This window comes from Halyomorpha halys, unplaced genomic scaffold, assembly GCF_000696795.3.
Source record: "Halyomorpha halys isolate HHAL.00 unplaced genomic scaffold, Hhal_1.1 Scaffold425.1, whole genome shotgun sequence".
Taxonomy (NCBI): domain Eukaryota; kingdom Metazoa; phylum Arthropoda; class Insecta; order Hemiptera; family Pentatomidae; genus Halyomorpha; species Halyomorpha halys.
The window spans coordinates 942,158-965,083 of record NW_027114575.1 but is presented as its reverse complement, the minus strand read 5'-3'; the positions used below and the strand labels follow the sequence as shown (position 1 = coordinate 965,083).

The 22,926-nt window shown below is 29.4% G+C and overlaps 2 protein-coding genes across 4 annotated transcripts in view; one reads left to right on the top strand and one right to left on the bottom strand.

Annotated features, from left to right (window-relative positions):
- LOC106682571 (odorant receptor 85c) overlaps positions 1-429 on the top strand; it is a 10,269-nt gene extending 9,840 nt beyond the window's left edge. For both annotated transcript variants that reach the window (XM_067051752.1, XM_067051751.1), the window contains one exon: positions 58-429. In XM_067051752.1, the coding sequence (XP_066907853.1) occupies positions 58-111 (54 nt within the window). In that variant the 3' untranslated portion in view covers positions 112-429. The remainder of the gene's footprint in view (positions 1-57) is intronic.
- A 3,254-nt stretch (positions 430-3,683) lies between these two features.
- Positions 3,684-22,926, bottom strand: part of pcx (pecanex) — a 36,168-nt gene continuing 16,925 nt past the window's right edge. For both annotated transcript variants that reach the window (XM_014423514.3, XM_014423515.3), the window contains 17 exons: positions 21,861-22,809; positions 21,620-21,784; positions 21,213-21,518; positions 19,751-19,907; positions 17,870-18,076; positions 16,710-16,898; positions 15,774-15,967; positions 14,687-14,917; positions 14,285-14,391; positions 13,233-13,380; positions 12,149-12,300; positions 10,867-11,050; positions 9,676-9,845; positions 9,026-9,144; positions 6,361-6,500; positions 5,590-5,730; positions 3,684-4,561 (listed from right to left, as the gene is read on the bottom strand). In XM_014423514.3, the coding sequence (XP_014279000.1) occupies positions 4,421-4,561; positions 5,590-5,730; positions 6,361-6,500; positions 9,026-9,144; positions 9,676-9,845; positions 10,867-11,050; positions 12,149-12,300; positions 13,233-13,380; positions 14,285-14,391; positions 14,687-14,917; positions 15,774-15,967; positions 16,710-16,898; positions 17,870-18,076; positions 19,751-19,907; positions 21,213-21,518; positions 21,620-21,784; positions 21,861-22,809 (3,700 nt within the window). In that variant the 3' untranslated portion in view covers positions 3,684-4,420. The remainder of the gene's footprint in view (positions 4,562-5,589; positions 5,731-6,360; positions 6,501-9,025; positions 9,145-9,675; positions 9,846-10,866; positions 11,051-12,148; positions 12,301-13,232; positions 13,381-14,284; positions 14,392-14,686; positions 14,918-15,773; positions 15,968-16,709; positions 16,899-17,869; positions 18,077-19,750; positions 19,908-21,212; positions 21,519-21,619; positions 21,785-21,860; positions 22,810-22,926) is intronic.

The window sequence follows — 22,926 nt, the reverse complement described above, 5'->3', positions numbered from 1 at the left end:
TTTAATTACTTCAAGAGTTCGTGTTCATAAAAAAAATTATAACTTTTTTCTTTGCAGGTTGTGCAGGGAACATACAGCTACATCACACTGCTACAAGGTGCAGATTTATAGTTACCATAATTTTTAATGGCAGTTACTAACTAGCAGGAATTTAGTCTACTGATATATATAAGCCTCAATAGTTTTAGAAAATTAGACCTAGCTGATTCTCACATAACAGGCAATGTTTAGGTCCCAAGTTTTGACAAAAACCTATCTCCAAAAACATAAAAATAAAAAATTCTGAATCTTCTTAGGTTAGCTCTTAGCTGAAACCAATATCAAGCAAAACTTCAAAACAAAATCTATTAATAAAATTTTAATTTGAATCCATTATTGAGTCCAAAAAGCAGCCCATAATCAATCATGACAATTGTAAAATAAACTGTATAAAATCATTTGGTGTTGAATTACTTTCCAATTATTGATTTTTAACCCTCATTTCATTAGAATAATGCTAATTAATCATAATAACATACAAACTTTATTTTTTCAAAAATGTTTTAATTACATCAAGCCACGAAAATGATAATTAAAACACAGTGACTTGTTATTTTTCCTTTCCGGCCAACTTGTGTGAAAAGAATGAGAGAAAATGGTGACCAACATCAGATTTAGAATATCATTGTTGCCACATACCTTCAGAGTCCCAAAAGTCATAAGAATTTCCCTGTTTTGTTTTAATTGTCTGAGACTTATTTTTTTTTTTCTGGAAGATATTCTGAAATATAGTCTGTCTTAACATTCTAAAAAATTAAGTGAAATCATTTTTGAAAGGTTTCAATTAAAAACTGAAAAGTTTTTTTTTTAATACAAATCATTACAATAATTAATGAAAAACTATATACAAGAGATTATTTGAAAAAATACCAAGTAGATAACAAAAGTCTTATCTTGTATAGATAACAAAAATCTTACCTGTAAGCAGTTGAGAAATGCAGCAGTATCTTGTCTATTACAGCAATAGCTAAGAAGTAATTCTTCGTACAGGCAAAAATCATCAAGTTTTTGTGTGTTTTATGACTCTAAAAAGGGGGATTCCATGGTGAGGGTGGTAATTATTTAATGTTTTATTTTGAGATTATTACTGCAATCAAAAGGCTATAAGTACTATAGACAGACACCCAGCCCAATTTTAGATTTCATTTTCCATTTTAAACTACACTCAGCTAAACGTGCAGTATGCTTAAGCCTGAGGCGCATTTTTGGACAGGGCAGCCTTTTGACTTTTTGCGGCTGACCACTTAACTTTTTTGGCCGTAAGGGAGGTATTACTTCCTAACCATTGATGTCACTTTATAGGCTTCATCAGTGGTATATTCCAGGTACACACTGAATCCAAGCCTTAAATAAGTTACATCATGCACTTGGGCTGCCAGTAGCCCATCAGTCTTACCAATCTGATGTCTATTGGCGGCCTGGGGCGTCGACTTTTTTCATTGAGTGGCGGTTCCACAAAATGATAAAACTTGACCCCCAACCATGATTAGGCAGTATAGGACTCCAATGGGAGTCTTGGCCGAAAATAAAAAAAAATCATGTACTTGAGTAAAAACAATTGGGTTTCATCCCCACTATATGTGAGTATGTTCTCTATATTTCAATTCCTTACCAATGACACCTCTGATTAAGGCTGCCACATACAAGCAACAGGCAAAGTAAACTTGTGTTAGGGGATGAGCTTGGTATGATTTCAACTGATTAAAAATCCTATATGCCGAGTCATGGGTCAGAATGGCTTGTGTGCAAAGTCTAACTTTTTAACTTTTGCTCTCCTCATTAACTAACAACATAAGGGTCTCTAAAACACTCAAGAGTGGCCAATTCCATTCTCCAAAATTAATTAGTATCTAAAGAGCTTTATAATAATTGCCCTTCAAACAAAATATGTATTACATGAAGACTTTTATGAAGAATGTATAAATAATAGTAATGAAATCATACAAGCTAATCCCTCAAAAATGAAAACTAGTATTTAGCATTAACGGAAATGACTAATAATACTAAAATTTGACTAAGCTCCAATAGATATAACATTAAAAAATAAAAAGTGACCGAGTATCTTGTTATAGAAAGTGGCAAATCAGAAACAATCGAGAGCGCCCAATTTCACTCTTAAAATTTGTTTTAAATTTCTCAATATTTCCTAATATAGAGAGCAATAGATCCTTTTGTATTTGTTAAATCCATTTCAGTTCAAAACATCTGTATGTTTAATCATGAAAATCCATTTTAATGGCAGGTGTGCCACAGTCATCAGCATGACAAAAATAATATAAATTGTGCCCTAGATAGTTTATTAGAAATATTTAAGACTAAGAAAAAAGCCAACAGAAATCATCTGTTCATGTTTGAGACAGTAGTACTATACTAAATGGTTATACAGAGCAAACAGAAGGGAAACGTAACTGTGGATTTGTGCAATTGCAAATGATCAGTCACTCCTGATGGACCAGATTTAGTGTGCCCGTTACAATGCTATCAGTTATATGACAAAGAGCCTCAATTGGATTGAAAAATTGTTTACTTTTTCAATTTCATTGATTAAGACTAGGAAAGTCAATTTTTGCAACCCTCCATGTAGTTGCATAATAAAAGAAGCTTTTCAGGACTTAGTTATATGTTAATTATAAAATATAATTTTTATCATTAATTAAGTAGTCAGTAAAGAAGACTGAATCACTTTCTTTCTATGAATATAAAGAGTGGCCTTAGATTACCTTACAGAAATTTTAACATGTATTCCACTGGCAGGTAATTATAATTTAAACAAGAGAAAACATTTTACCATTTTTCTATTAAATTTTCATTACCACAATAGCAATAAGCATTTCAAACATAAACATTTAAAAAAATGAAAAAGCATTGTTTCCAACAATTTATTGAAAAAATATGGTTTTAGCTCATCTCATAATATTTATGACAGGATTAATATGTCAATATTGAAATACAGTACAACAATATTCATAAAAATTGAGTATTACTATTGTACATTTTTCAAATTCAATTTGCTTTAGTATTGCAATTGATTGTAATACAAAATATCAAAAAAACAGTAAAATAAATGTTAACAAACAAAAACAATAATAATATACACCAGTTATCAGATTGATAAATAATAAAAATTATAATATGATTGCAAACAGTAATAAGTCACAAAGCACTAATTATGAATTGCAATCCATCAGGATTACAAATTACAATAACACGAGCATATACAAATATTTCAATTCAAATTTAAAAATTTGACACATTATATATCATACATTTAGAAATGTATTACAATTAAAAGCATTTCGCAACAAGGATAACTTAAAACCAGCACACTATATTATGAGCGAAGGTAGATCAAAATATGTATGTGTACATATTGTTTCGTTTAAATTGAAAATGCATAAATTTATGAGCAAGCAAAAGGTTTTCAGTAATACATAAATTTCAGTTTCAAATGGTACCTTCCTTAGAGAGCTAAACAAAATCGTGATAAAAGTTATGTTACTTAAACTGAAAAAGAGAACACTCAACTGGTAAAATATGTTTAAAATTCTTATAGCAAGGGATTTTGACAATAAGCCTTTAAATGCACAGCCAAGTTCCTATACCCAAATCACTAGTACAATAAACCTATCGTATCTATTAATAATATATATATATATATATATATTTTTCATACAATTTTCTTATTGTAATGATATATACAATATTCACAATTTTATTATACAATGCATAATATGTACAAATTTTAACAATCAGTCTAATATAAGGCAAACAAAATGGCTTGTACAAAATCAATTTAAGACATTTAAAAAAATGCCTTTTTATTTTGAAGGCCATTTATTCAATAACTATTTAATTATAATACAATGTATAATATAAAATTAAAGTTACAAAAACAAATGCGACATTAGAACATAAGTCAGATTCTCCTATGCAAATAAAAATAAAACTAATAAAATAATCGTTTAAAGAGCAAGCACAGGATTATCTATGATCTTACAGTAGATCCTGCTAAATCAAAACATCATTACTTCAACATAATTGATTAGAAATATATTTTATGAGGAATAGAATGGAAAATGAAGAGATATTTTGATATAAAAAGAGTTTATAGTGAATTTGGCTAAAAAAATAGTGCATACAATGTTTCAAAATTAGTTTTTCTTGCCATAGCTTAAACCAATGTTTAACTTAAACCTAAATAAGATTCTCTAATTTTTATGTAGGTATAATTAATTTAATAAATTCGTTCAATGGTAAAAACATACAAAAAGAAAAACAAATAAAACTTAACAACAATGTATGAAATAAAACCAAGAAACAACTAAACTAATAGATAATAATCACAAAACAATATTTACAAAGCTGAGGATGGAAGTAGATGCTATAAATCTGGACCGAGGTCAATAACACCAGATTCTGCAATAGGAACGTACCTCTCGTCGATCTTGACGAGTAGTATAGTTCGATCAACATGTGATCTCTTTGTAATTTCTCGATGGCAGGGAACCCACTTATGCACAACCTGGAAACAATTAAGATGAAATTATATATCCCAAAAATAATTACTAAATTGAATCCATTATTTGCTTTGATTTTCAAAATCAGTCAACAAGATACATTACTCCCAAAATTAATTATTTAATTCAAATAAATAATAAAAATTAAACTTTTTAACTTTCCACCCGGTATTAACAAAAAATTAATTTCAAGGGAATGATGAATTTTGAACTATTGAGCAATGAACAGTCCAAGTAAAAATACTGTAAGAAATTGAGGTTAGTGTTTTCCATGAAGCTACTATAAGGATAGGGACTAGAACTAGATGTACAGAATTGAGACAAGAAGTTTAACATGAATTTATTTTTATACAGTGGTTAAATTTAATGGTAAATTAGTGCCTTTAAAATGATTATTTTAAAATGTTCTCAACAATGCGATCTAAAAACATAAAATTTACAATAATTATCATAAAAAAAACTAGACTGTTGAATAACTAATTCCAATCGACAGAAGGAAGACTTGAAAAATACATAATGGCAGAGTTACTTTAAGGAATTAAGATAAGAAAATCAAGTAATAGATGTAATCTTTGACAAATAAGTATTAAATAATTTTTTGTTAACCGAACTTTGTGAGCCATCGAAATAAATAGTAACTTTCTTGGACCTGAAAAATATCTACCAATACTAGAGTAATAGATAATTAACACGAAACAGTATTTACAAAGCTGAAGAGTTTTATTTTTTTTTGTCAAGATTAAAAAAAAAATTTGGAAGTGATCTAGGAAAATTCTTATTACCAGATAATTCAAAGATTATTTTACTAAAATTCAACTGTTAGTACAATTTTAACTTAGTTGGAATTTCCTTCCATGTTTGAAATAAATAACAAATCAGGGATAGAATTTCCAACTTATTAAAAACAGAAAACCATGATACACATCAGTTCAACTACGCATGGCGCAGGTTACCAAGTTCTATATTTTTTGTTTCATAGTTCACAATATATAAAAATAAAGTATTATAAATAGGAAAATTGTTTATTACTCACTTGTCCTTCCATTCCAGGAAGAGGCACCCAATCGCCCCAAGAAGAACGTCCTCCTTGGCCCCTCATTCGCTCATCAGGCCACACTACATCAATTCTACGACCTAAATTAATACAATCGTAGACTTGATTTGGATCAACAATCTGCAGGAAAAAAGTTGATATTATAGACATTTTTTTAATTTTTTAAACTTTGATGTTAATACGTAAAATCTAAATCCATTTTAGTGAAGGTTAGTTCTAAATCCATTTTAGTGAAGGAATCAGAAAATAATTTAAATATTCCCAATAAAACACATTTAGCTTCTTTCCAACCAAAAATCTGTTTTCTGATGTCAATTGAAATATTTTTCTTTATCATAATTAATGGACTGTTTATTAAACTAATCAATGAAATTATTTCCATAATTAAACATCAAAATCAGAAAATGTAGTTTTAGATTAATTAAAAATTCCGAATCGATTGTATAGCAAGATAGAAAGGATATGCTCATAGATAGGGTGATAAACAAAGCGTAATAATCAGTGAATATAAATTGTGTAAGAAGCATCTTAAGTAAGAAACAATTTTTGTTAGTGATTAGAGAAAAAACTTATAAGGAGTGAACCTTACAAATTAAGTCAGGGTTATCAGTAAGGTAGGAGAGAATCATCTCAAAAAAAGTAATCACTGATACCCATTCTATGATTATACTTGCCTTAATATATATGTATATTGACCAGGGCAGTAAATAAATAAATGGACATATTATTATTTAAGCATTTAATACAGACCCTAACACGATGAAGTGGTGGTGGTTCAGTCCCTTGTGTAGTTTGGGGAGAAAGAAGTCCAGCAAAAGAACCCAGAGATGGTTTACCTGAAGAAGCCATGCTAGCTCTTGCACCACCTCTTTCTAGAGATCCGCTAATACCTGTAAATATTTAATAATGTTTTATTTATTTACTACTTTATTATTTTTGATATTCTAATATTTGTTATATAGGGGAATTTGTTGATAAAATGAAATAAGGGTTGTAAAATGGAGAGGAAAGAAAAAAAGGAATAAATTGAAAAGCTTGTATTTAGTTTGTAGACTGGTATTAATTGTAAAAGAATACTGTGGAAAAAAAAAAATGTTATCTTTCTATTATATGGTATCATATAAAAAAATGTAATTTATATATGTCCGATCACGGATTGATCAGTATGCTGTGTAATGTAGCAACCTGATGTATTTGGGCAGCATGAATGAATAAATTTCTTTCTCTACCTATTAAAATATATATTGAAATGAAATATTGTAAATATATCAATTATTTAAGGGAAATTAATTATAATTGTTCATAAATACAATTCAGTACTATAGATCCCTTTTACAGCTCTCAGGAGGAATGGATTTTGACAAAGGAGGAGTCAAAAGAAAGGGAATTTCATGAGAAAATCCGAATTTTTGATTATTTGATTCTTACAACTTTAATAAAATTTATTTAAAACTGCATGTGATTTTTGAAATTCCAATAGAGGTAAGAGAGTGGATCAAGACATTTAAGTCATACTTTATATATTTCAAGGCAATCGTCACAACCTAGTTTCCATCGGAATGTACCAGCCTCTGTGTTTTAAAACCCTAAAATTAACTATTTTCAAGATAACACACAAATTAGACATAGGGCACCCTAATTCTAATAACTCTCAAGTGCCCAAGTGCCACACTTGCCATAGAATATTTATCAATTGTAGAGGGTTCTTGTTTTTAGGTTATTTTAATCATTGTTAATATTGACACAGCACTTCTTATTCAGACATTCAGAATTTCTTATCGATCTTTTATATTCCACTCTCAATAAGTGATAGAACCACAATCTCTGCTCCTTTGTACCAATCCAATAGCTGACCATACCTAAATGGATATTTTAGACATTACAAGACAAGGTGCTTAATTTGCAAATTTTGTATAGGTCAGATCACCAGATTTCTGTTACTTAATAACATAAAGACCATGTATGCCAGGGAAAAGCTATCTGTTTATTATTGTTACTTCAATGCAGTAATAATAAAGTAAGTAGCTTCACCAATTCAGTTTGTTAAATATACTTTCTAGGTAATATGATATTGTTTATATGAATAAACATGATACCCGAATCACTCATATGCAGTATGTACTTGGGAGAACAAGATAAATATAAGGTCTATTATGAGTGCTTATAGACACTTGTACATCTAATAGTTCCCAACATATCGAAATTATCTCAATATGAGAGAAAGATTTAGGATTTTTCTTTCATCAAATGAAATTTTGGTGTAGAAATAGTTCAATACCTACTTTTTAAAAACATTTACTGTTGTACCTGGAGTAGAGTATAAGAAAAAATTAAATATTTTTCAAACAGAGAATAGAAGCAGAAAAAAAAAGACATATTTTTGACAAATATAAGGACATTATTAACATCATCATATTCAATCCTCTATGAATGGCTTAAGCAGTGTGAGGAGGAAGTCGAGCCCTCTACAGCTCTGTCAGTCTTCTACAAGTTACCTTCGTTCTCGGTCGCCCTTTTCCTTCCTTCCTATCTACTTTGGTACTATAGGCTTCACTAGCAATTCTGATCGACTCCATCCTCAGAATGCGTCTAGCCATCTCAGCCAGCTGATTTTCCTCGACTATGTCGTTGGTCGGTTTAATGTTGAGGTTCGATCTGATCGTGGTGCTATGTACTCGATCTCTTTTTATTTCCCTTTCGTAAGTTCCTGCTGATTTCCCAAGCTTCATATTCCACAACACTAAATCCACTTTATCCCCATCAAAATAAGTGCCCTCCTTCCTTTCTCTATCTACTCTTCAACTATTTGTTATTGTCCATTCCCTTCCAGCAGATCCTGGAAGTATTCCTTCCACCTTTCCATCTCATAACTCATCCTTTTGCTTGAGAATGTTTCTTTCCTTTTCTTCAACGAACTTCAGGGTTGGCACCCTATCCTTTTTTTAATCCCTTGAGCACATGATAAAATAACTAATGATTTTTATGGAAAACCGATTCCAATCCTCAACCAAAATCTGTCCGAGTAATTCTTTTGTTGGCTTCCATTACCTTATTTTTTTGCCTCAATCCTTTCCCTCATATCACTAGTAGTTCTACGGTCATTTGTGCTGAAGATATTCTCAAGGGTCTTCTTTTCTTCTCTAATTACCTTTTTTACCACTATAAACCTATTAGATTATAAAATTTATAATACTACTATAAGATTTAATTGTGACCAAATTAAAGTGGCAGTTTAAGGTGAGAATACATGATCAAAAATTTTCTTCAGATTGGATACTTTTTTTTAAACTCACCTCCCTATTTATATAGGCTCACATACTGCTCAGTGATGCCTTTACCCCAAATTTAGTTTATAATAATAACTATAAATTATCTCTAATAACTGACTCAAAAACAAACTCTTCAAACTTTATACCTCCAGATTGCCTGTTCGCATATGTTGTCATAGCATAGACACCTTCATTTCCAAACCAGCTATCATCTTGGTGCATTGAACCTCCACTAGAACAACCTTCTACGCATCTTTTTCGAACTCTGTAAATGAATAGTAATTATTAACATTACTAGAATGATTATTAATATAAAATACTAATTATAATTACAATAGAATTTTATAAATTAGAAGATATATATTATTGTTAAATATTAAATAAATAAAAGGATTACTACTTATGCTGCACATAGGAAATTTGATACAATGTTTCATAATTGTTTTTAACCAAGAAAAAAGAAATTATTGTCAATTTTCTTTTGATCACCTACACACATACTCAAAGGATCTAAAAGAATCAGATTTTACCAACTCATCTTTTCAAAAATTATCATTCAATTGAGTCCGTATAATAATAGCTCTTTTTGCCCATGTGAAAAATAAGAAAATAAAACTTCAAGTTTCTTATGAAGTTACTTAGTTTAAGATATTTTTATAAAGTATTAATAATTTATAATTCAAATAAGCGAAGATATTTACAATTTTTTTTTTTTTTTTTACAAAAAATACCTCAAAAATATTAAAATTTAATACATGCAGGTTATGAAAGAAAAATATGTAACAGCTATAATAACCTGGTCCAAAGTTTTATGACTGCTTTTTTTATGGATGTTGTGGTAATAGGTCCAGGAAGAATACTGCGAAGCTGAGCGTTTGTGTCAGAATAAGATGTTGTCAGGGGTGATACGAAGATAGGGTACCCGATAGGCTGGTCACAGGATGAATTGATAATATTTCTCAGGGCCTAAATTGGAAACATATTCGTTAAGAGAAGATATTTCAATAAATATATTTTTCATCGTAATATAGCCATACAAAAAGAAAACAAATGAAAAATTCTCTCAATGTCCATCGTATGAACCTTTATGAGCTGATTACAATAATATAATTTACACAAATGGTTATTTAAAAAATAAATAAAAACCTCTTTTGAAAACATTTCATCATTTTTTTTAAAACTTTATAATTATTCCATATAATACATAAATAACAAAACACCTTTAACAGTAACGTTAACTTTTTTCCTTTAAAAAAATTAATCTCACTTTTTGTAGTTGTAAGCTTTACCATGATTATCTTATTTAAATCTGTCTTAGACCCTGCTCAGATTTGCAGGAAATTTTCAAAAGCTAATGGGTAAAATATTTGCTACAATAAACTAATGTTTCTTTTTTTCACAAAGGATAAAAAAAAACATAAGTTCAAAGGATCTTCTTTTTAATTTTCTTTTTATTCAAATGTTTACCCTTCATAGGTGTTCAAAGGCTGCGTGAAGCAATCCTTTATTTAACCTCATAAAACCAAGAACTTTTTTTATCAACATATAGAACATATTTTGACAGAAATGGTAATAAAAGGAAAATTTATTTTTTAATTCTCGTATATTCTCTTTCTATGTTCCATTCTAGACTGTAATTTCTTCACCTTCTTTAAGTGATGTTTCCAATCATGCAGAAAACCTGAGAACTTAGTGTCTAGTTACAACCAATAAAATAATTAAGTATAGAAACAATTCATCTAGAGTTGTTTAGTTACTCGAGGAAAAAAAGCTGTGAGAGGCTTGAAGAGTATTTCTCTTCACGGAGCTCTTAATCGTCTCAACGTTGCCATCCCTATGGCATGATTTTCTACCTCTCCCTCCCATTGTCAAATGGTTATAACAAAAGAACCTTAATTTTAGATCTTGAACTTTTCACAAACTAAGCTTCAGTGAATCCAATCCTACTTTGATAATTAAATAACACTTATAGATTTCTTGAATATACCTGCTTAGCATTCTGGATGGAGCCCCTCTCAGGATTTGTGTTACGTAAATAGACAAGCTCTTGTTGCTGACCAGCCCAGAGACCACGGACACATTCCCTGTTCAACTTGATCACTCTAAAGCTGAGCAAGCGTTTGTTCAGCATGATGATTTTATACTCATCTGCACCATCATCAGTAACATGCCTGCAATAGATAAACTGGTAAATATATATGGTCTATAATTTATACCAATCAAATTATGTCTTTAAAACCTCATAAAGGGATTGTTTTGAATTATGATGCTAATTTATAAATATATTAAACCAGCGAGAAACAGTTCATAAATATTCTAACAATGATGAACATGTATAACTATATAATATTATAGCTATATCAAAAGCATTAATGAGAGCTAATATATATATACACAATGAAATGAAGCTATCATATAGGATTTAAATCTTTCATTAGTCAAATAGTTAAAATCTGCTTATAGGAGTAATTTCTACATTTCTTATCCTAACCTCATAATTTTAACCCAGATGAATAACGAATTTAGGATGGTAATCCCAAACTAGAGTCATCTTTGAAAATATATTGGCCCACCCAAAACCTTTTCAATCACCGTTGACAACTGGTTCCTTAAAAACATCTCTTCCAAAAACAGCTAAAAAAGTTTAGAGCTGTTCTTGCTAATGTTGGCAAGAAATTTGTAGATTCCCTACTATTCAACAAAAAACAGCTCCATGCCAAAGGCACATGAAAAATAAGCAAGTTTGAAGATTTCAAAAAATGGAGACAGAAATGACGCAAGTGTTTGGTGCTTCAAAGAAAGTATGTTCAAGGGAACAATATAATATTAGATTATCTGCTTAAATGTAATACAATAAATTTTCATTTAGTTCTATGTGAACTTTCCATCATTACATTAACAATATGATCAATCCTTCGGGGAACTCTTGGCATGGCCACTGTTTTACTAGAGTACAATTTATTTTATTTATGCAATAGTTCTGAAAGTCTTGACAGAATCACTGCACCCTTCAACTGAACAAGCCCAAAATAAGAGTATTTTTTGAGATTTCAAATTGCTGAAGTCAGTAAGCAATATACAATTTTTTTAATTTTGTTTATTCAATACTATTGTTATTTATGTTAAACATGTTAAAAATTTTGCTTTAAATAAATTAAAAGCTAATATTAAAAAAAATAGTCATCATTAGACGCTAAAATTTTTCAGATTGAAAAGATTAATTGTTAAGAAATGGATAAAAATAGAAGATATGAATTGAATTAATTCACCTTAAAGCTAAAAGAGAAGGGGTACCAGCTAATACCGCAGCTCTCCAAACTGGGTCTCCTTCATGTGATATCACTAATTTCTGCCGGTGTTCTGTAATGGCGGCATGAAGGGTAGCAGGGTCATCATATTCATCCGGAGACATGAAATGATCCTAGAAATAAAATATACTGAGTATAACTTAAAAATTAAAATTAATGTTAAATTATACAAATAACAACGTGGAAATGTGTAAGGGCAATGGTATAAAAGAGACCAATGGAAGGTAGGATGGGTTCATTGAACATCTATCTGGGTCAGCTAAAATTAATTTCTTTTGTAATCTGACATAATTAACCATTGTTCCCAATTAGGAGCATTGATTCCAAAATGCTTTCCATATTTTCGTCCCACCAATAGCTTAGTACATTTAAGTACAAACAAATAAGATATCCAATTACGTGAAAATATTTTGTCCTGTTTCCAAGCATTACTTAATTTGAGTCTAATAATTCATAATCGTGATTTTTTGAACAATTCAATTTTTTTTCTTTTATTTTTTACTCTCTATATTAAAAAAAAAAAAAAAAATCATAATATAAAACCCATGAACTATCCCAAACATTTCATTAACAATATAAAAATTAATCAGTTAAAACAAGTTAGTTACTTGAAGTATTATTGGCAGTCTAACTGTAATGTTCTTAATTGGGAACAATGATTTCTTAAAACAACGAAACACAAGTAAACTACGAATCACACTGTTTCTCAAAGTTTCTATGCAATTGAGAATAGTGGACCCTCACTAAAACACGGATGAAGGAGCACTGGAACTACTTGCATTACAGGGAATGATTAGAACCATTTACACACATAAGAAACATAGATGCTTTATTGAAAAAAAAAAAAGATATTTTAAATAATAATTAGTCATAAAAAATGAAGAATGAAGTAAAGGAATTAGTATGAGTGGATCATAAACCTCATATCATGTTTCACAAAAATAAAATTGACTAGGAGATAGATTAATGTCATATTTTTAGACCTGAAATGTTTTTAAAGTCAAAACCTATATTTAAGTTAAAATAATAGTATCATTGGCAATACCTGATGAAGTTTCAACGACATCCTGACAGCAGGAGCAACAACACTTTTCAGAAGTTCCATATCAGAAAATATCCACTCATCTCGTGGAGAAGTAATTCTGAAGTCACCTTTGAAAAGTGCATGTAGGCCATAGAGGAAAAATTCTACACTGTAAAAATAAAAAGTAGGTAAATAATTAATTCAGACTACACTATATATATACATCAATGGTCCCGCATGATAACCTCACAACTCCCTTTTTTTTTTATTAGTATGTACAACAAAAATGGAGACTTTCTCATCTCATAGATTAATGTTAAATTATACAAATACCAATGTGGAAGTGTGTAAGGGCACCAAATGTAGTTTGGAAATTGGTAGGAACCGTTATTTAACTTATTTAGAAAATTTCCACCAACTTTTGGACAAATAAAGCTCTTGTCTAAAAGCTTTTGTGCTTAAAAAATCATTACCTCCAGTACAGACAATCATGACATCCTCTTGAGTTCTGCCCATTGAAACTTTACTTCTTTTAGAATCAATAATCTTTCCTTTCTGTAATAACGAGTCCATATATCAATATGGAAATCATAATCACATGACTGTACCGCAATATGCTTGGACACTTTTCCTCTTAGTAATTTATAACAACATATATAAGTCCAACATCAATGACCCCCTAATGTAACTTGAACTTCTTAAATTAAAATTTTTTATATCTAATCATTTCGGGTTACTTATTTTTATTAGTCATTCTATCAGAATCAAAAGGTTTAAAAATTAAAATAAAATATTACAAAAAATTATAAGCCAATAGAGAGCCAAAGTTAAGTTAAGGTCAATCTAGAAACAGAAATATGCACTTTTTAAATTATTAAGAACTTAGCTTCATATTTCTTGCTGATTAACATGGTAAATTAATACAAAGTAAAAGGTGGTTAGCATGCAGTAAAAAATGACATTCTATATCTTAAAATGTCTGTCTACTGTATTTAAATAATATAATAAGCTGATTCTGGTTTCACAACACTATTAATGTAAACAAAACAATTAAATAGCGAATTAAGAAGTACCTAGAGATTGTATTGTGGGAGGCTGCACCCAATGTTCTTCTGCCGAGAATACTCAATGCAAAACATAATGAAACAAGAGTAGAATCCTTACCAACATCTCGTAATTTCTAAACAGACAATAAAAATCATTAATATTCTGAAATTCAGGAAAATTTTAGGTCTATATATATACATACACACACATCATTAGGTTAGTGGTAAATGGAACCAACTTATGTTAAAAATAGTACTTGATCACTGAACTCAACAATAATTATATTAAATTGCCTCCTTGATTATAGTTATAATTACTTATAAGAGTAGTCAAGCTCAGTTGTCAGGTTAATAGGTAATTTGACATAAGAAAACAATATGAGATAGTTCTTTGAATTTTATAAAAATAATGATTAATTATTTACATACCTTTTCTCTTTTATCGTTACAAAACTGGATCCAATCAAGATACGCAGCAGTAAATGAATCTCTATTAATTCCTCTGATACGGAGATCGTAATCCTCATCTATGTTAGGAGTAAATACCGGATCAAGCTCAATAAAATTCTTATCTAAAGTAGGCCGAAGTGCCTCCAAAATCACAGAACTTTCAAGCCATGTTTCCAGCCTTTCAGAACCAACTGCATAGTATATTATACTCTGGAAATGATACAGGATGATTAGGATATTTATTAGAGTAAAGAAAATTGTACAATTTCATAAAACATAAAATATTTGTTGAATAAAAAATAACATTTATCTCTCTATTGCATAAAAAAGTTTTTAGTGATCACCGTGTAACATTTTATTTTACATATGAGATGTAATAATAAAAATGTGTTGTAAGAAATTGGGTTTAACTGATGAAGAACTGATTTTTTGAAAAAAGTAACAAATTAAAACAGCGTATGAAAGTACTATAAAATGGCGGTTGGTCCACCGTTAGGCAGACAGGGGGTACCTCCAAAATTTACTTAAATTAACAACTTAAAATATTTTTTTATATAAAATGTAAATTGACAAGATATATAAAATTTAGCTGAATTCATGTGAATAAATATTAAAAAGAAATGAAATTATTGAACAATTCTTCATTGATTTCCATTAACATACTTTATAATCAGTACGTTGCAAAATTACAATTCTAGAGGACACTAAATTTCAATCACTATAATTTATTTTGCTTAGTGGTAACGATTAGTTATGATCCAAATAATGCTTAATTTTAAATTTTCTTATTTATTAATGATGAAAACTGAAAGAGACAAATCACTTGAACTGTTTAAAACACAATAAACTGTTTTTTATAACAGTAGATAATTTTAAATATATTTTAATAGGTCTATCAGACCCAAGAAGGGATATATAAATAGAAGTGGTACCATCAATAAAGGTCCTTAAAAATAAAACACCATTTTGCTCAAGCCAATACACATAACCACCCATCAAACATGCATGTCCACTAATAAACAAACAACTCAAATTGAACAATAAGTAACATTACCAATAAGATTACCTTAACATAATAAGTGACTAAAACTTTTCTGAAGTCAAAAACTTGAAGCATAGATATAGCAGAATTGTCTGATATTGAATAGCCTTCTAAAATATAACTAGCAGCAGTAACTTGCCATGCAAGCCATCGTAAAGAAAAGCTTGCATTTAAGCTTAACAAATGAGGAAGATGTCCAGGCTCACAACAACACCATCCTAAAAAATATTAAAATGTTAAAAAAACTAAAGTATATAATTAAATATGTAAGATGGCCATGATAGCCTTCAAAGATCATGTTAAGCTATTTAATAAAAAAAAATCATGAGGCTTGATTACGATATTGTTATACAATAGTGTCGTAATAGAAAAGGGAAACTAGATGAGTCGAACAATTTCAGAATTAATTTAAAATATTGATACAGATATTATAATTAAAAAAGTTACACTTCAGCAGTTCAAAATTAAGGTATATTAAGAAAATAGTACACATTTAAAGAATTATTAAACAAGTGAACTAAATTATAGCATTTTTGGTATGATCTGATGCTTGCATGGATTCTATTACTAATAATTAATTATACATTACTCTTTTTTAAATATTTGTTTCATCAAATAAATTAATGTTATTTCATAATACAATACATTTCAAATAATTAATATTTTATATTACTTTAAATTATTATAATTAACTTTATACACCCTGTGAAGGTTAAGAATAATTATTGGTAATTTATTTGTACCAGGCCTTTTCTGTTTAACCTTTTAGCAATAAGTTTCAAATTGTACAAATCTTACTAACTGTTGGAACTCCCAAAAAAGGGATAGAAGAGTCAAATTTCTTAAAGTTAATTAACCTAAAAAATATTCAAAAATTCTATGTGCTCAAATCAGCAATAAATTAAAAATTTGAAAATACCATGATATTTTTAAATACTTTATAAGAACAGAATAACTTACCCTGATTTTCTTCGACACCTTCTGAAATAGCTTCAACCTCACGTTGCTGGCAGTATGTGCCCCGAAATTCTAACCCTCTCATTTGGAAGGTAATAAGACCATTGCCTATTTCAATTATGTGAACAAGGCAATTCAAGTAATCAGAGGCAAGCACAAAGCAGTCACCTTGCCTAACAATACCCCAACGACCTAAAATATGTGATAATATAGAAATTATAAATTGTATCTTAAATACTTTTACATTAATATAGAAATATAAAATAATTTCATATTTAAAATGAAATTAGGAAACACCATTGGACAGATGTGTCAGGCTTTAGCATTCAAAAATGGCTTCAGGTTTTAACCTATCCACAAATACAATTAAGGTTCTGAATGCCCTCCTTCAGTCCCTAAATTAATAGAAAAGAAATAAAGACGAAACTAATTTATTGGAATTATTTTATACTAACAAAAGACAAATACTAGTGTTGTATTAACTGATTATACTAATTGTTATTCTCCAGATTTGGACTAAATTGGACAAGCTATTTTCGAAGTATATGTGTAAGCTAAAGTAATGAGTGCAGCAATTTGATAAAATTGATATGGGGCCATCTAGGTATCAACTTACACAAACAACCTTAAATCAGACACCAATAAATTTCTACAAATGTAATTCAATAATATAAGAATATTTAAGTAAGTAGTTGCTAGCAGAGGTAATTCCTGTCTACTGTAGTGGCAACCTCTTTGAATTAGAGATAACAGTATGTCTATCTATCTAAGCTAGTCAAAGTGTATCAGTTTTATTCACTTATTTTTCACATATCTTGATCTATTTCATCTGTATTTCATCCTCTTTATCTATTATCATCAATTTATCTACCTGACCTCTTTCTTCTGTCAATCTACATTTCAACCTCTGCAAGTATCTCACCTATTCACCATAGTAATCACCTTGTACTAATATCAATTAACTTGTACAATTTTGTAATAGTATCTACCCTTATTATTTATTAATGGTTTTTTTTCTTCCTTTTTAACTAGAGCTCTGTAGGTTAGTTTTATTTTGTAGTATTATGTATCCAATTAGTATATTTTAAATTTCATTAATTTATCTATTAAATTCCATTGGATTGTTACAAAACCTTGAGAGGAATCTTAATGAAATTAGTTACCCAGAATGATATCTCCACAAAGTGAATGTTGAAGAGAATGAGTAAGATGTTCGTAGAAGATGGAATTGAGGTTATTATCATCAGCACCCAAATTTCTGTCCAAATGAGAACATAAACGTGTGTTGGAGTGGTCAACCCTTCTGGTATTGTAATCTCTTTCCCAAAACTTGACTGGCCTTACATATGAACTCAAAAAAATTGCACTGCCTAGAAAATAAAAATTTTATATTAAAAACCTAATCATTTTAAACAACATATGCTTAAGAAAGTGACAAAATTCTGAAATTTTTAGTTGTATCAGGTACATGTTCTAAAAATATGTATATAAACATTGAACTAACTATGAATAACAAATTAAGACCACTTAACTATACATTCTAGTATGACCTATTATAAAATGATAGAACTCAAAGGATGCAAAATAGTTTCCATTCGGTCACAGAATTCCGATATAAATTATATTGTTTCCCTATATAAAACATTACAATCCATACTTATAAAAAATACAAACATTTTGATATTAATGTTACAATAAAAGTTTTAAACATATTTCTAAATTTTAATAAGAATGAAGATATGAACCGGCAACCTTTACCTGTTTTATTGTTTACCTTATGTTATATTATTTATATTATGGTACAAAGCAAAAGTGGTGTATCTGCAGAGTTCTAAAATCTTGGGTTTGCAGTATTTTAACATTTTCTATTCTCTTCCTAATGCCAAACGGATGTGACTGAATAGGGATACAGCCAATCAAAAATGCAAAATGATCAATTGACGTACATTTAATCAGAAATCATAATTCAAACATAGCTCTCTCAGAAATTATCTGATACACCACTTAGGCTTTGTACCGATTACATAATTTTTACCTTCATTAAAAACATATTTCACAGTTAAAATTGAATTGAAAGGATTAGTACAAGAATAAGCAAAATGATGTAAATTTTTTAGAGCAGTTTCAAAAAATTTTAAAGTTATTATTTAATTATGTTTAAATAACTAATCCATTATATCCATTTTAGTCTCAAAACACTTTTTATTTCTTTATAAGTTCAACATTTCGGCAAATTCGGCCATCCTTGTAAAGATATAAGAGTTATCTCAATAATATTTTAGAACCAAATCATTTAAAAAACAACTTCATACAGGCTATTCTGTCCAGGTCATTTTTATCAGCTCACAAATTACCCTAATTAGTCAAATGTTCACATTAAATTAAAAATATTTATCACAGTCAACCTTCTTTGTCACATGTTTGTGATAAACTTTAACAAACGAGATTAACAGTGATAAATATTTTTAATTTAATATGAACATACATTAGGGTAATTAGTGGACTGATATAAGTGACCTTGGAAGAATAGCCTGCATGAAGTTTTTTTTTTTAATAATTTGGTTCTAAAATTGTATTAAGGAGTCTGAGGAAATTGTCCTTGAGGATGGGCAAATTGGCCAAACCGTCAGACTTATCGAAATAAAAAATGTTTTGAGACTGAAATGGATAAAAAATTGTATTTATTTAAACAATATTAACTAGTCTCAAGAAAGTTTTAAGATTATAAATTATTATTTAATGTTATTTATAGTTCATTTCATATAATATTTTGGTCAAATATATTGGCATCATGGTTTTAGACAAACTGTCCAAATATATAGCTTTATAGAGGAATAAAGGAGCCCTTTCAACAAAGTTCTAATTATCTTCAAAATTGTGGTTTGTCACATTTTTACCCTAAGCTATTAATAATACCATCATTATGGTAATAAAATTCTTATGATAAAACGAAAATATATACTTCGCATCACATTAGTATTAGATACATCAAGATAAGATCATAATTTGTTTTCTATTAAACCAAAAAGTAAGAGATTTCTAACCTAAAAAAGGATTGAGAGGAGCTGATACAACAGCAGAAAGACCTGCCTGGAGAAAGGTCATCGCTGAGTGTGGAACAGAAAAAGGTTGTGCAAAAGCATGAAAAGCAGACCCCCAAGTAATCTGCCAAGGTGCAATATATGTAACAACAAATTGGACCTAAAACACATAAAAATATAGAACAATAAAATAAAAAATAAAACAAAAGTAAACATGTTTAAGATAAAAAGTACTGAAAATTATTATACAATGGATTATTGTTATCAAATAAATAATTCTAAAAAATATTAACCTCAGAAGTTGAAATTAACATCCATTTTTTTAAAAATATAAATTACAATGGATTAGAGGTTTCATATTTCCATCTCTTGGATATTTATGAAGATTGGGAAAAAATTTCAAGTGTTTCAGAATCATCATACAAACTTAATAATTTTTTTTTTTGTTACCCTTTACTACTAAATAAGAAATAAATCGACTTAGCTTTTCCTTGGAGAGAATCCATGGAAAAGCTGGATTGTCCAAATATGTCAGATGGATTTTTTACTTTCACTTACCAAAAAAGAATAGATAGTAAGAAAAAGTGCTGTGACGTTACGAAATTTTTATTTTGAGTTTTCAATGTAAATACATGTTTTGAGATCCCTCGGGTCGAATTAACCATGTTTCACAAAATGGTCAACATCTGTGAGTGAATACAGTAGCTTAAAAATAAAATTTGTACAAAATTTAAATTACATATTTAATGTGAGTTATGCCTGGAACATGACTGCAACTTTTTTGCTAAAATAGTCCGACCAGAAATGCTACTTTTTTAACTAGTTATATTACGATCTTCAAGCAAAAAGACTAACGATTTTGGTTAAACTCAGAGAATTAATGAACAATTAAAAAGGTCTCATCCCTATTGAAATAGTCTAACAGAGCTTAAATGATAAATTTTAAAAAAATCAACCTCTAAATTACCTTTAATTTTTTTTTTAATGTAATAACCAGTCTCATGAACTCTTATCTACGAATTTATATGGCAACAGAAAAATAAAAATGATTTGTTATAAATTTTCATCTTAGATTTTTGATTTCAAAAATAAAAAAAATTAGCAGTAATTTGAACAAGAGTCCACCAATCTACAAAAAATTTGGGGATGTATGAAGGATGGTAAGTGAAAGTTGTGTGATCCACTCACTGCATCACATGTTTTATTACTGTTTGGATTCTATGCATCTTGAATTATAAAATCTCAAATTCCGAGGTGGGGTTAAAATTATTTGGTCAATTGACTAAAATAGAAGTTTAATAATTAATATATATGATAAAGATAATAATTTAATATAAGTCTTTTTTATTTTATACTTTTTTATATAACTAATTCAAAAATTAATATGTTAGAAAATTTTGTAATAAAAATTAATTGTCTCCAAATCATGCTTTATATGATAACGTTACAAAATAAAATATCTTACTTTGAGCAAGAATTCATAAGTTTTGTTGTAAACAATAGCTGTGATGAAATAATCTATAAGAAAAGTATGACCAATGGTAGGATAATCCACTTGAAAAAACAAAACAGCAAAAGTAAGTATCAGGTATTGGTCATCAGGTTGGGAAAAAGATGATCGGAGCAGTTTAAGTGACGTAATGGATATGATAAGTGAAGCGATAGCAGGTCCGAACATTTCTGATAGAACAGCTGAGTCTGAGCTAAGGCGTGCTAGCATCAAAACTGGGTAGACAATATTTGACTCAACCGTGCACAGCCAGACAAATAGCTGAAAGAAGATAAAAATATATTTTTAAGTTTGAAATAAGCAAGTACATCAGCACAAAACAAAGTAAACATAAAATTACTAACAAATCAATAACAATTTACCTTTTCGAACCACATGACTGCTGGTGGATGATGAGGCTCAAAATGACTTTGATGAGAATGCCTCAGAACAGGACGGGCTAAACAAAGCCAAGGAAGTTGTTTCCTTAATTGAGGTATAACATAGTGTAGAATAAAACCCATCGCAATTGCCACACTTCCTATAACCTAAGAAAACAAAATTATAAATCTATAAAGCAAATAAAACTCTTATATCATAAGAAAATACTTTTTAGGATCTTACTGGATTGAGTTCTGGTTGGAGAGCAGTAAAAACTGAACTACAATGAATGCCAAACACTACTAGCGCTATAACCGTACAAACGAGCAGATCTGATTTCAGTCTTGTGTTAACTGTTTCTTGCAATTTTCGAGGGAGTGGGTCTTCTTCAGGATCTTCTTTGGCTTCTTCAACTTTCGGAATTTCCTCATCTACTACCCATATATGAGCTTTAAGGATGTTTAAAATAGGTCCAGGTTCACTAGAACTTCTGCTCAAGTGGTAACTTGTTGCAACCAATAAACCACAATATATTGAAAAAAGGATCCGCTGAGAAGTTTTTTCTTCACTGAGGCCACCATAAGCAAAGCCGTAAAGAAAAAGTACAGCTACAACACTTCTAAAAACACAATAAACTGCACTCCAGAGGCTACATGTTGCATTGCCACCAAAAACATGCATATCAATTTGCTCTAACAAGTGCATTGCAAATGTATTTATCTGAGGATAAAGTCCTAAACCAAACAGCAATGGAAAACATAAGAGAAAAATAAGTAAAAAATCCCTAAGCAAAACAGAAACATTGGACATTCGGAAACTTAGGCCATAAATAGTTACAGGAACTGATGATTTAGGCATATTTAAGTGAAAAATTAATATAAGAGAAGCAACAATTACAAAATAGACAGGCCTTGAAAATACAACTATCCGGTTATAGCCATGAGTAGGAGAGGCCGTATCAGGTTGAACAGATTTAAGGAGGGAATATTGGCTTCCAGCCATAACAAAGCAGAGAATAAATGCTTGAAGATCTTTGTATAATTGGAGATATAGAATGTATGAACCGAGAATACTAACACTGCTAGCAAGAAGAATGCTAAACCATGTTTCAGCATAACTAAGATCTCTATCAAGTACAGCCAGTAAGGTCAGGCGATCAAACCTAACTTTAATATAGGGGCACCACGAATACCTGAAAAGAAAAAAAAATTGACATATGATAACATAATAAAACAAAATAATATTAATAAAAATATTATGTACCATATTAGGGGTATTCATGATATTGTGGTAAATGTGTAAAATGTTT